The 13,701-nt window shown below is 40.6% G+C and overlaps 1 protein-coding gene across 22 annotated transcripts in view; it reads left to right on the top strand.

The window, feature by feature from the left end:
- Nucleotides 1–13,701, top strand: part of DST (dystonin) — a 486,590-nt gene that overhangs the window by 358,962 nt on the left and 113,927 nt on the right. For all 22 annotated transcript variants that reach the window (XM_090034292.1, XM_090034349.1, XM_090034342.1 and 19 more), the window contains 6 exons: nt 881–943; nt 2,906–3,141; nt 5,049–5,178; nt 6,866–7,065; nt 9,013–9,508; nt 11,608–13,082. In XM_090034292.1, the coding sequence (XP_089890418.1) occupies nt 881–943; nt 2,906–3,141; nt 5,049–5,178; nt 6,866–7,065; nt 9,013–9,508; nt 11,608–13,082 (2,600 nt within the window). The remainder of the gene's footprint in view (nt 1–880; nt 944–2,905; nt 3,142–5,048; nt 5,179–6,865; nt 7,066–9,012; nt 9,509–11,607; nt 13,083–13,701) is intronic.

Raw genomic sequence — 13,701 nt, 5'->3', positions numbered from 1 at the left:
CTAAAGTGCAGGAGCTGCCTACTGTCTACCCTCACACTTTAGCACTCTCATGCCCCAGCCAACCCACCACCACCCATCACTGCTACCCGGAGCCTGGCTGAAACTTCTGCTTCCAGGCACATTTACGCGTGCGGTCAGGACCACAGAAGTTTCAGCCAGGCTCCGGGTAGCAGTGATGGGTGGTGGTGGGGTTGGCTGGGGCATGAGAGTGCTAAAGTGTGAGGCTAGACAAGAGGCAGCCCCTGCACTTTAGCACCCTTGTGCCCCAGCCAGCCTCTGTCACCATCTACATTTGTGTTTCAGCGGACTTAAGTACTCCATTGTCCCCAGCAGTACTATCAGATGGCAGAGTTAGTTAATTTACTGCACCCTAATACTGCCACACGTGCAGATGGTGATGCTTTACAGTGGTGCTAATTAGTCAATTCTGTAGTAAAGCACATGTGTAGATGCACTCAGTGTCACCAAACATGTCAGAATCTATCCCTGAACACGTAATCCCTCTGGTTTCAATAGGACTGCATATATAGGGTTCAGATGTGCTCATGCTTATCAGACGATACATTCTCTGGTAAGAAGTAGTGTGTACCATTATAAAATGTATGAAACAAACTACTGGTAAATCAAAAATATGTATACAAAGTATCCCATGTAGAGGATATTGGATGGCATTTTAATATTATATGATATATCCTATGTTAAATATAAGAGTCATAACAACAATATCTTATGCTGTGTTTAACACCAGCATTCTTTACCTTTAAAAGAATTATGATTCTGAGATTTGGGTGGAAAAAGGCCTCAATATTAATGAATATTGGAGAAAAAAATTTCAGCTCCTGTGATCACTGTGGTCTTCATTTGTCTCTGTCACCTGCAGGTGGAACAATATTAAATGGTGAAGGAGAAGCTGCGGGTATTCAGGATTTCCCGACCAATAAAGGTGAATAGTTACTAAATAAAACCTCATAGAAAATAAATGCTAATGTCAACTAGAACAATTAAATTCAAAAAAGGGAAGAGAGAGGACCCAGGCAACTATAGGCCTGTTAGTCTTACCTCTATCCTTGGGAAACTCTTTGAGAAGATCCTCAAGGAGCACATTTGTGATGGGCCAGCTTCAGGGATGCTGCTCAAGGGCAACCAGCACGGTTTCATTAGGGGCAGGTCATGTCAGACCAACCTGATTGCCTTTTATGATCAGGTCACAAAGGCAATGGATGCAGGTGTTGCCGTGGACGTAGTCTTTCTAGACTTCAGCAAGGCCTTTGACACCGTCTCCCACCCCATCCTCATTAAAAAACTAGGCGACTGGCACTGATGCCTACACAGTCAGATGGATTGCAGATTGGCTCAAGGGTCGTACTCAGAGGGTGGTGGTGGACGAGTCATATTCGACCTGGGGGGAAGTGGGCAGCGGAGTCCCCCAGGGCTCGGTCCTGGGGCCTGCGCTGTTCAATTTCTTCATCAGCGATTTGGACGACGGGGTGAAATGCAACCTGTTTAAATTTGCTGATGATACCAAAATTTGGTGTGAGGTGAGCACGCTAGTAGGGAGGGAAAGACTCCAACAAGACCTGGATAGGTTACAGGAGTGGTCTGGCATAAACAGGATGCGTTTCAATACTGACAAGTGCATGGTGCTGCACTTAGGCAGTAGAAACCAGCGGCACACTTATAGAATGGGAAACTCCCTTCTTAAGAGCATGGAGGCAGAAAGGGATCCTGGAGTCATTACTGACTCCAAGATGAACATGGGCCAACAATGCGAGGTCACGGTTGGCAGGGGTAACCAGACCTTCTCGTGGATCCACAGGTGCATCTCAAGTAGAGCCAGGGAGGTGATCCTCCCCCTCTATGCGATGCTGGTCAGGCCACAGCTGGAGTACTGCGTCCAGTTCTGTGCGCCCCACTTCAGGAGGGATGTGGACAACATTGAAAGGGTCCAGAGGAGGGCCACCTGCATGATCCAGGGACTACAGGGCAGACCCTACATTGAAAGACTGCGAGACCTAAACCTGCTCAACCTTCACAAGAGAAGGCTGAGGGGGGACCTGGTGACTGCCTATAAATTCCCTGGGGGGGGACCAGAAGGGTTTAGGGGAGACACTGTTTCCCCTAGCGCCCCCTGGCATGACAAGGAACAATGGACACAAATTATTAGAGAGTAGATTTAGATTAGACATCCGCAAGAACTACTTCACAGTTAGGGTGGCTAGGAGCTGGAACCAACTTCCTAGGGAAGTGGTGCTAGCTTCTACCCTGGGGCTCTTTAAGAAGAGGCTTGATGACTACCTGGCTGGACTCATTTGTGTCCGGTCTTTTCTCCCGCCCAGGCGGGGGGTCGGGCTTGAAGATCTACAAGGTCCCTTCCGACCCTACTTCTATGATTCTATGAAATTTAACTGATCTGTCTGGGATTTGCATGGAACAGTCTCTAGAAGATGAGGATAGGGATTTTTAAAGGCACTTGGGGATGAGAAACCACAAGGGCTGATCCAGGAAGGGGTTAGAAAAATGTTCCTGTCACATCAGCCAGTATTGTGCTAAGATGCCAGTGTGTTCCACATGTGGCATTTCCCAGCCAGGAAAGAGCAAAGCTATTCAATCCATGTACAGCCCCTCTCCTGTTTGGCCATGCTGCTTCCATTCCAGAGTCATGTATGCGGAACTAGTGCAGGTGTCTCTACAGCATGTCTGGCAAAAGGACCATGTGGGGTGGAGGCCATGGGGCTGTTCACAGAACTGGGGAGAAGATAGCTTTCAAGGATCAAGTGAGGTATGGAGAAGGTGGGCTGTCAGATTGTCAGGAGGATTTGGAAGTGGGCTGAAGAATTGTGAGTGGGTTCTGGAGGGAAGTTGGCCTTGGGCTGTATTTTAACGTAGACATATTTCCTTCTTTCAGAATTAACAACTGTTCAACAAGCTATGTTGGATTCAAATCACAGTTATGAAGACTTGGGAGTCTTATTGAAAGAAAAAGTTTCAGAACTGGAGAGCATGCTTTCAAAGATGCAAAGTATTCAAGAGGAATCAAACTCAGTGATGCAGTGGTTACAAAAAATGGATAAGACTGCAGCAGGCTGGGAAGCAGCTCCCACTGATAGTGAAGCTGTTAAAACACAAGTAGAGCAACATAAGGTACTCTGTGCATGTGAATAAAGCTATTAAGAGTCATATACATTTTATACAGAACTCCCAATTGAAATCACTGAGGGAGTTCTGTCTAATAATTGATATAGTACAGTCCTATATTAGTACTGTATGCAGATAATTTTTTTTCCCCAGCAAACCCCATGAATGTGGCATTCAAGGACAGAGCAGCTCTGGCAAACTGTATATATATTATAAAAGATGTAATGTATACAAAGAGAAGGAATTGTTCATTTCAGAATAATTTTAACTGCCAGTTTAAGTAGATGAGGGTGTATTGATTGTGTACTGATATCCAAATTGATTCTGGGTTATTTGTTGAATTGCATGCAACACTTGAAAGGCTCTATCTAGCAGGACATTTTCTGCAGCTGCTGGGCTGTTGAAACTCTACAGACCTCCCAGGCTGCAGCTGCAGAGGTTTACATCCTATTCTAAGACATCAGTATCCCTTCAGCAGCTAGGTCATGCTTGTTAAGTTAGTTACTCCACCCACAATTCAGTTGTCATGTGAGAAACACCACAGCAGCATTTCAGTGATGACAGGAACCATTGTATACAGAGCTGGACACAGGCATGGGTGAACTGCATGGCCGCCTGGGGCCCAGACAGAAAGGGGACCCGAAAATGGTATTTTTTTTTCCTGTTGTCCAATTATTATTATCGTTATGCCTGGTAAAGGAGGACCTGATACTAAAAATTCTTCCGGGGCCACCAGGAGTCTAGGTATGGTACTGGTTGTGCAGAGGTTCATGTTTATCAGGAGATGAACCCGGTAGGTGCATACAGCTACTGAAGGGCAAAATGCTTTCTTCACCTACAACTGTGAACATTCTTTATCCTTTATCCTCCTGGGATAAATCAAGACCGAACTTTCCCAGTGAGTGAACTTTGTCAACATTTGTTGATCAATATTAAATATTAAATTTTACAGTATTGTAGATTAAACTTTACTATGTATGACCTGGTTTTCTTCCAAATTGACCTAAATTTCACTGACTTACAACTTAGTTTGAGGCAAAAATGTTTCTTAGTTGTTTTATGCTGAATGCTCATCCCCACCCCTCACCCTTCCCGACCAAAAAAGGAAAAGAACCCAGGGTCTGGGTCTATTTCCAGTAGTTTACACTTTCACATACAGAATGTTAGCCAGGAGTTTTTTGTCGATGTCCGTGTTTTAGATCAGAACCTGACTGGACTGAAAACCGGTCATCTTCTGACTTCGCCTTGTAGTAACAGAAGCATGGATATATTTTATCTTTTTAATTCTTTAACAACCCCTGGCCTGTTTGAATGTATCTATGCTGATATAGCATTAAGTGTGTGAGTAATAGGAAGAATAAGGCTCACAACATAACCTTAAATGTAGCCACTAACTGTTTTGGACCCAATTCCTATTAATATAAATCCCTCATTGTATACCTTTTTCTTTAAGTGCATTCAGATGAACAAAATTTATCAGTATAAGCATCAGTATGATTATTTTAGAATATTCAGACTAGAAACCTCCTCTCCTGCTAGTAAATGTGTCCAGCTGCCATAGGGGAGAACTCCTCTGAAGCTTTCTTTTTCAGTAGGGGAGTGGGACAAGTTCAGGCTAGGCAGTTTCTGCCATTAGACCTGGTGGCTCTTGTTACGGGAATTAATTTTTCCAGGTTTATTGCTTATGCAGTGAGCCACTGTTACTTTGATTTCTGAATAGTACAATCTCTGCTGCTTTATGTCTGATGAACCTTCGTAATGTGCTTTGAGATCTGCAGTTAAAAACCCACCACAATAGTGCTAGATATTTATTAGGATAATGTTTGTGTTTGTTGGCATAACATTATGGAATTAAAACATCTGTACACTATTCTTGGTTTAATGCTTAAGTGTATTGTTTGATGGCTTTGTAGCAATTTGAAACAGAATTGAAGCAAAGTGAGAATAAAGTACAGGAGCTGAAGGACAAAGTGACAGAGCTGTTGGAAAAGAACCCGGACTCTCCTGAAGCACCCAGATGGAAACAGATGTTGGATAAAATAGGTACTATAGTGCTCTCAACTAAAGCTCAGACTGATTGTGATATTGCTATTTTTTCATCATGCCAACAATCACCAGTTTTGAAATAGCTTGCTTTTTTCTTCTTAAACCGTGGGAAATTTCCACTTTTTCACAAGAAGGTAAATCTGGAGTAATTCTATAAAAGTGAGTGATCTCATTTAGATTGTTATTAGTGCAAAGGAGAGCATAATTCAAGACTCTGTTTTAAAGATCTTTATAATGTATCTTTTTTGGATACTGTGAGACTGAAGCTTGTTGTCCTGGATGTTTCTTTAACAAAATACAATGAAAACAAATTAAGTTAGTTCAAATCGTAGTGTGATATAAAGAGGACTTGGAGCTGTTTTTAATTTTTTTTCCATGCTTTTTTCCATGCACTTGGCTTTTGCCATGTGTGGTTTTTAGTGGCACCTTGCCATTTTCTAAAGCAGACTTCTTAAATTAGGCTAAAAAATGAAAATGGCCTTGTTTGGACAACAGCTATTGAGGTTGTGTACCATGTAACTTTCATAGTTTTTAAAAATATTTGCCTACTGGGTTGCTCATATTTAAAAATAAAGTTTTGTATGCTAGCGCTCCTTGATTTTAATAGACATTTCCATAATTACATCAGAGTTATTTTAAAACTGGTCATTTTTCCCAATCTGACTTTTTATGAAGGAGCTCAAAAAACTCTTAAGATCTGTATGAGGTCTCGGAGAGAATTGGAGCAGCACGAGCCGATCATAGAGAGAAATACACAGCATGTGTGTGGATTAAAGTTATTACAGACCAAAGGGGCTGAAAGAAGGGAAACCTGAAAGAAGGGACCCTGCAAGGACATGAAGATCGTAGACAAAATCCAAGGAATAGAAGAATGTAGCAAAGTGTTAGAGCCAAATGAGGAAGCATAGAAAGAGGCAGATAATCACAAGGAAGGAGAGAACATAAAAACTACACAGGGCTACACAGAAAAATGCAAGTTGGAAAGGAATAGGAATTACATATGGGAGCAGACAAAGCATGCTAGACTGGCAGGCATTTGAAACAGAGAATGAGATGCTAGAGGAGGTATTAACAATTCTTAATGTAACACAGGACTGTGCATATTAGTGATAGTGGAGATGCACAGTTTTATATTAGCAGGAGAAATTAGCAGGGGGAAACCAGCAGAGAAAGTACTTTTATTATGCAGCGCATAGTTAACTTGTGGAACTCGTTACTACAGAAGGTTGTAGAGTTATACATTAGAGCCAAGTTCAAAAAGGAATTAGACAAATTAATGGCTGATAGGTTTATTAATAGCTATTAAATAGAATATATTTATTAATAGCTATTAAGTAGAACAGAATGAGATGTATTGTCTGGCATCTTTAAGTCTAGATCACTCTAAATAAGTCCTGTTCATACGCTCTCCCTCTAAAGCAACCATGCCTGCCACAGTTGGAGACAGGATACTTGTCAGGTTTTGTATTCAGGTACAGATTCAGGATGTACTTTACAGGGGAAGATGTAAATACATTGTATATACTGAGTCTTTGCAAAAAAGCATCTGGCACTAATATGCAAAGTGCCTGTTTGGGTTATTCTGGAGATCTGATTATATTTTATATACAATCTTATATTTATAGCCCCTCTGCTAGAACATATTTGCAATATGTTGTTAAAGTTATCATTATTTTCTGATAAGATTCCAAATGGAAAGAACTCAATCAAGTTACAGCTGAGAGACAACAAAAGTTGGAAGAGTCTTCAAATTACCTGACCCAGTTCCAAACAGCAGAAGAACAGTTAAAGCACTGGCTTATAGAGAAGGAACTAATGGTCAGTGTGCTTGGACCACTTTCAATTGACCCAAATATGCTGAACACACAAAAACAGCAGGTCCAGGTGAGTATTAGTTGTCAACAAACATTATTCAAAAGAATAACTTTTTCTTTTCCTTTTGCTAACATGCTTTTGATTTGAAGTTAGTGTACAGCACAGTTGCACTGATTTAGTAGTACACATTGTAACTCATATCGTTCCTATTTGAAATGGCCACACTGATGGCAAAACAAAGCAAGAGACCAATGAGAGATCAAAGTGCAGAACTTACCCTAAGGGTGATACCTGATCATACTGAGCCTCACATAAAGGGCTGCGTTTTGACCATGCTGTGTTATGTTCTAACTCTGCTGAAAATGGTCCTTTGAAGTTTTATTAATTTAAGTGTGTGAGTAGCTACTTACATTTTATGATTTGTTTTCATATACAACCCATACCATTTAGATAGAAAATGCTCCTTTCAGGTTTTTATCTATTTGATCAGTCCTGTAGGTAATAACAATCAAAAAACAAGTAAAATGCAGGACTGGAAAAAGGAGGTTATGGGTTATCAAACATGAAAGAAAGAAGCAAGAGAGTATAGGAAAAAACGGGAATGCTTTAGTTATAGAAACAGAGTGTAATGGGAATGTGTATAACAGGAAAAAGAAACTAATGTTAGAGCAGACAAAATAGCAGAAGCTAGGAATTTTAATTCTAAACATTATATTACTGCCAGTGAAGCTAAATTGTGAGGAGATATTATCCTATTTTTTTATAAAATATGATTGAAACTGTCATTTCCATGTAAGTTACCAGAATGCTTAAAAGAAAGAGTTTAAAAATGAACTGTGTTGTAGTACTTTTGTGAAAATGAGTTAAGATTAGTCTGTAACAACTTTAATTTAAAAATCTAGACAGCCAGCATGAAGGTATCCGGTATCACTTACCAGTCCTTAAATGTTAAGCCTGACATGACTTAAAAAGGAAAGGATTGGAACTTTCTGTAAAATAATACCATCGCTTTTGTGCCTTCTTCTCTAAGTATTATGACTTATTGCCAAAACAATTAATACTAAGAGCTGCAGATATAAACTTTAATAAATCTTACAGTACACATTCAGTACTTCTGTGAATTAATTCAGCTTTTTGTGTGCTAAAATAACACATTGTAATATTATGTCACTATACACCTCCTTTGATGATAGGTTCTACAGCAGATTTCAAAAGTGGGAAAGAAAGCACTGTTTGAAACTAAACAATGATTATTTTATTTAGTACTATTACTTAATTACAGAAATAGTAACAGAATTCAGAATCCCATTTGATGCTGAGATATAGTTAGGATTCGATTTTTATCAGTAAATGTTGAAAAATGTCAGTTTCACCTCACATTCACAGACTAATAAAAAAAATATCCCCATCTTTAATCAAAATTTATAGCAAGGGGACGTAAGAAAAATGATGGCTGATGGAGTGTGTGATGACAGGGGAAGCAGTCCTACAGAGCTGTGCTGATTGTAGTTTGGACTGCAACTCCCAGAAACCCCTGAGAACTGGTAGCAAACAAAGAAGTGACAAAGCAGATGAGGGACTTGCAGGCGAGCAGAACCACAAATGATGGCAGCTCTGCTGATCAACTGGTGCCAGTCTTACAGTAGTCATTTTTGTCACAGCGAGTGGTTTAGTTCCACTATAATAATAGTGTACTGTCATTAATAAATGTTCTGCCCCCACACCCTTTATTTCTCACAATCCTGAAAATTTAAATCAATAAATATTGAAATTAATATTGATATTATTAATCAAAATGATAAAAAAAATCAAATTCTGCCAAGCATAGAAGTAGCACATTCACCTATTTTTTCTAGTCCATTTGCCTGTTTTTCAATTAGCTGAAATTTTTAAACTGAGAAATGTGTTATTTTAAACTGTGGAAAAACTAGAGAAAACACATTGGTTCTGTTGGTAGTATATTTTGCTTTCTATCCTCTCCTAAACTTAATGTCTCATTACTTACTGTCACCTCAGATTATCCTAAAAGAGTTTGATACCAGAACATCTCAATATGAACAGTTAACTACAGCTGGTCAGGGGATACTGAAGAGACCAGGAGAACACCCTCCTTCTCATGGAATTGTGGAAAAGCAGCTGGCAGCTGTGGCACAAAAATGGGACAGCCTAACAGGACAGCTGAGTAGCAGATGTGGCCGAATTGACCAAGCCATTGTCAAAAGCACAGAATATCAAAATCTTCTGAGAAGCTTGTCTGATAAGCTAAGTGTCTTGGACAATAAGCTAAGCAGCAGCCTGGCTGTGAGTACACAACCTGATGCTGTGAAACAACAGTTGGAAATAGCTAGAGAAATGAAGCAGGAAATAGAACAGGAAATGAAAAGTATAAGAGTGGCTCAAGTTCTGTGTGAGGAACTGTCAGCACTGGTTGGAGAAGAATACTTGAAAGCTGAACTTACTAGGCAATTGGAAGGTATCTTAAGACCATTTAAGGATATTGAGCAAAAAGCAGGTAAGCATTAAAAAAATAAAATGGTAATTTGGAAATCAAACAAAGTATAACAGTTGAATTTATTTTATCTTGTGTTTACTGAATTGAAAGTGATCCATCTCCAAGATCCAGACAGTCCTCTGATCCAGCGTCGTTTAAAATCTTCAGTTAACGATTTAGACCAGTGGTTTTCAGCTTGTGGTCTGTGGACCGCTGGGGGTCCACAGACTATGTCTAAGAGGTCCATGAAAGATGAGTATGATCAATCAAAAGAATGTGAATACCCACACTTACAATTCAAAGGGGTCCCTACATCCATTTGAAATTTTTAGGGGTCTGCAAATGAAAAAAAGATTGAAAATCACTAATTTACATGATGGGCTTGAGAGTAGCCAGTTTGCAGATGACACCAAACTGGGTGGTGGTGCAGACACTTCGGAGGGTAGAACTAAAATGACTTGGATAGACTAGAAAAATGGTCTGCAGTCAGCTAGATAACAATCAAAGTGCAAGTGCAAAATCCTGCACTTAGAAGTAACTGCATGCACAAATACAGATTGCAGAATGATTAGTTAGGCTACAGTACTATGGAGAAGGACCTGGGGGTACAGTAGAATATAACCTGAATAAGAGCTAATGGTGTGCTCGAGTTGCAAAAAAGGCCAATGTTATACTAGGCATGTCTACATGTGCATTAATGCTCTTTTCCTAATGCACGTTATATTTAGTACCTCCAATGTGAGGTACTAAATTAATGCACATTAGGCTGTGCTAATGCTCAGTAGTAAAAGCACATTCTTTTTAGGTGACACTTAATGTGCGTATTAGCATAATAGCACAGGTTTTTACATGCTGCTTTAATGCCCAGTAAAATAGGCTACAGCACATTAAACTGCCCGTGTAGATGCGCCCACTGGGTTGTTTTAACAAAAGTGTCATTTTCAAATCAAGGGAAATGATTCTTCTGCTGTATCCAGCACTTTTGCAGCTTCAACTGGCATCTTCTAACAGTCTTCTCTCTGAAGGGTGTTTATAGAGTAGATGGAGATGGGTTTTTCTTTGTGACTGTAGTGAACAGGACTAGGAACAATGGCCTCCAGCTTCAGGAGGGGAAATTTAAATGGGAGATTTGGAGGGTGGTTAAGCACTGGAGCAGGTTACCTCCAGCAGCAGTGAAATGTCCACTGCTGTAAATTTTTAGCAGCAGGTTGGACAGATACTTGAATGGTTTTGGAATGATCCTGCCTTGAGGAGGGGGCTGGACTAGATTACCTCGTGAGGAGTCCCTGCCCTATTTCTAATGCTCCTAACCTTGTAGCAAGTCCATGTATTGTTAAACAGTACCTGAATCTTTAGCAGGCAATTTTGCATTTGATGAGGACTGAAACTGTAGTGCAGGTCTAATTTCTGCCTGTATTTTCCAGTTCCACTCACTTGATACCCCAAAATGAGATAATCACAATGGGCTTAATTTTTCTGCAGAACATTAGTTAAAAATAGATTGTATGTTAGGCACAGGTCACTGGCTCAAGAGGTCTAACTAGGGGAAATTAAGGGGCTATGATATTATAGAAGGTCTCACTGGATGACGCAATGGTTTCTTTTCGCCTTAAACTGTTTTAATCTAAAAACATGATTGTGTGTGCTCTTCAGGCCTGGCCAACCCACTCTGGGTTCAGATGTGCATTGGGACTGGCAGGCTTGATGTGTAGTAGATGCTTTGCCTTATTTTTCTATATGGGATTGTTTTGGCTTGGCTTGGCTTGGCTTTGGTTTTGGCTTCCAAAGACTGAGCATTGCCTTCCTGGGCAGCTTTGTTGCTGTGGGCTCTGCAGATCTTGCCCCAATATGGTTGAGCTCAGCTCTCCTCTTAGATCTGCTCCTCTTAAGTTTATTTTCGATAGTGAGGCATTTTATTATCCTGTCAGCTGTTGTCTGAAAAATGAGTGTTCCCTTTAGTTGCAGTCTGTAGTAACGAATGAACTGTTATGAAATTAATTGAGAAAACTAAAAATATATTCCTGGGGGAAAATAGTTTTCCTTTAGTTAGAAATGACTCACCATGATTCTGATCAGTAGCTATTTGTAAAAACAAACCTGCATATTGTTTTGTCTTACAGAAAACCATGTTCAGCAGCTTCAGTCAGCATATGCCACTTCTCATCAGTTCCAGCAAATGTCCAAGGACTTTCAGGCCTGGATGGACAAAAAGAAAGAGGATCAGAACCAGGCCCCCCCTGTGTCAGCTAAGCTTGATACTCTGCAGTCTTTACTTGAAGAACAGAAAGACTTTAAGAAGACCCTATCCGATCAGGTTAATTCTTACGAAAAAATTGTTACAGAAGGTGAAAGTTTGCTACAAAAGACTCAAGGAGCTGAGAAGGCAGACTTGCAGTCTCACCTTGCCATGCTCAGAAGTAACTGGGAAGAAATGAATAAGCAATCAAAAGAAAGGGAAGATAACTTAACAGACTGTCTAGAGAAGGCCCTCAAATATAAAGAACACGTAGAAACACTGCAGCCGTGGATAGAGGAGTGCCAGAACAACTTATCTGGAGTAAAAGTGATTATAGATCCTGTTGAAATAGAGAACTCTATTGCTCAGGTGAAGGCCTGGCAGAAGGACTTGGACAAACACCACGGAACGGTGGAATTATTAAATAATGCAGCTGATAGTTTGCTCAATGCCAGCCAAACAGATAAAGAAAGCATTAGAGAGGAGAATGCTGCACTGAATCAAAAAGTGGACTCAGTCACAAAACAGCTACAGAAGAAGAGAGAAGCCTTGGAAAATATGGCACAAAGACTAAAAGAATTTCAAGAATCATCCAAGGAAACCCAAAGACAACTTAAAAATGCCAAAGAGCAGCTGGAAGCTCATGATGCTCTTCGACCCCAAGCTTTCAGTAACAAACACTTGACGGTGTTGCAGACCCAGCAGAAAGCACTTCAGGCTTTAAAGCCTCATGTGGACTTGGCAAAAAAACTTGCCCAAGAACTGGTAGTAGACGCCTGTGATTCAGCAGGTGTTTCTGACCTCTTGTTGCAAGCTGAATTTTTAGAACAAGAATATAGTACGGTTAGCCAGCAGGTTGAAGACAGGTGCTCATTCCTAGAAACCAAACTTCAGGGAATTGGCCATTTCCAAAACAGCATCCGAGAGATGTTTTCCCAGTTTGCAGAGTTTGATGATGAGCTTGATAGTATGGCCCCAGTAGGAAGAGAACTAGATATACTGCGGTCACAGAGAGAGGATATTAAAAATTTCCTGAAAAAGTTGGAAGACCTTATTACAAGTAATGAAAATGCCAATAAAACCTGTAAAATGATGTTAGCCACAGAAGCTGAAGCATCTCCTGATCTTCTTGGTATAAAAAGGGATTTGGAGGCCTTAAGTAAACAGTGCAATAAGTTGCTAGACAGAGCAAAAGCCAGAGAGGAACAGGTGGAGGGGACTATTAGCCGTGTTGAAGCATTTTACAGTAAGTTAGAAGAATTTTCAAGTCTGCTTGGGACCGCTGAAGAACATGAAGAATCTCAAGGTCCTGTTGGTATGGAAACAGACGCTATTAATCAACAACTGAATATATTCAAGGTAGGGAGGTCCTTTACTTATTGTTAGAGTGCTTTGCATTTTTGAATATGGTACTAATCTGGTTCTGTACTATATCACTTCAAAACATACTGATCCTACTCTATTTCTGCCCTTCTTTGTGTCCCACAACTGCCACAGCTCTCTGCCACATCTTGGGAAACTTTCATTTCCTTGCAGCCCAGGCTTTCATTACTCTTCTTTAAGTCTTGTCTCCTGACAGATTCTCTCTCCAGGCTTTCATGACCCCCATTTCCTCTATGTGCATGGTGCCTTCCTACCTCTGCCAAGTTAAGAGAACTCTGCACAGTTTTCATGAAGATGCCTATGCACCACATGAATTTTTTCCTTTCTCAGGGCTACATTTCTAAGCTCCAGCCTGGCAAACACACATACAAACAGTCTCATTGTTTTCACTTATGCATGTGCATAAAAAATGTCCATAGGATCAAGATCTTGGATTCCCCGTCTTCCATCCTGACACTGTCCTCATTTCCAACCTTCTGCTAATTCCTATCCATGAGTGACTGGTGCTTCCTGAATCTAGAGGGGACCCACAGAAGCTGCTGATGGTGGCAGCCCTGATGGTGTCAGGAGGGAGTACCACCCCTACCGACAGCAT

Source organism: Crocodylus siamensis, chromosome 1 (assembly GCF_052110815.1).
Source record: "Crocodylus siamensis isolate JL-2025a chromosome 1, ASM5211081v1, whole genome shotgun sequence".
NCBI classification, from domain to species: Eukaryota; Metazoa; Chordata; order Crocodylia; family Crocodylidae; genus Crocodylus; species Crocodylus siamensis.
This window is presented reverse-complemented; position numbering and strand designations above follow the sequence as displayed.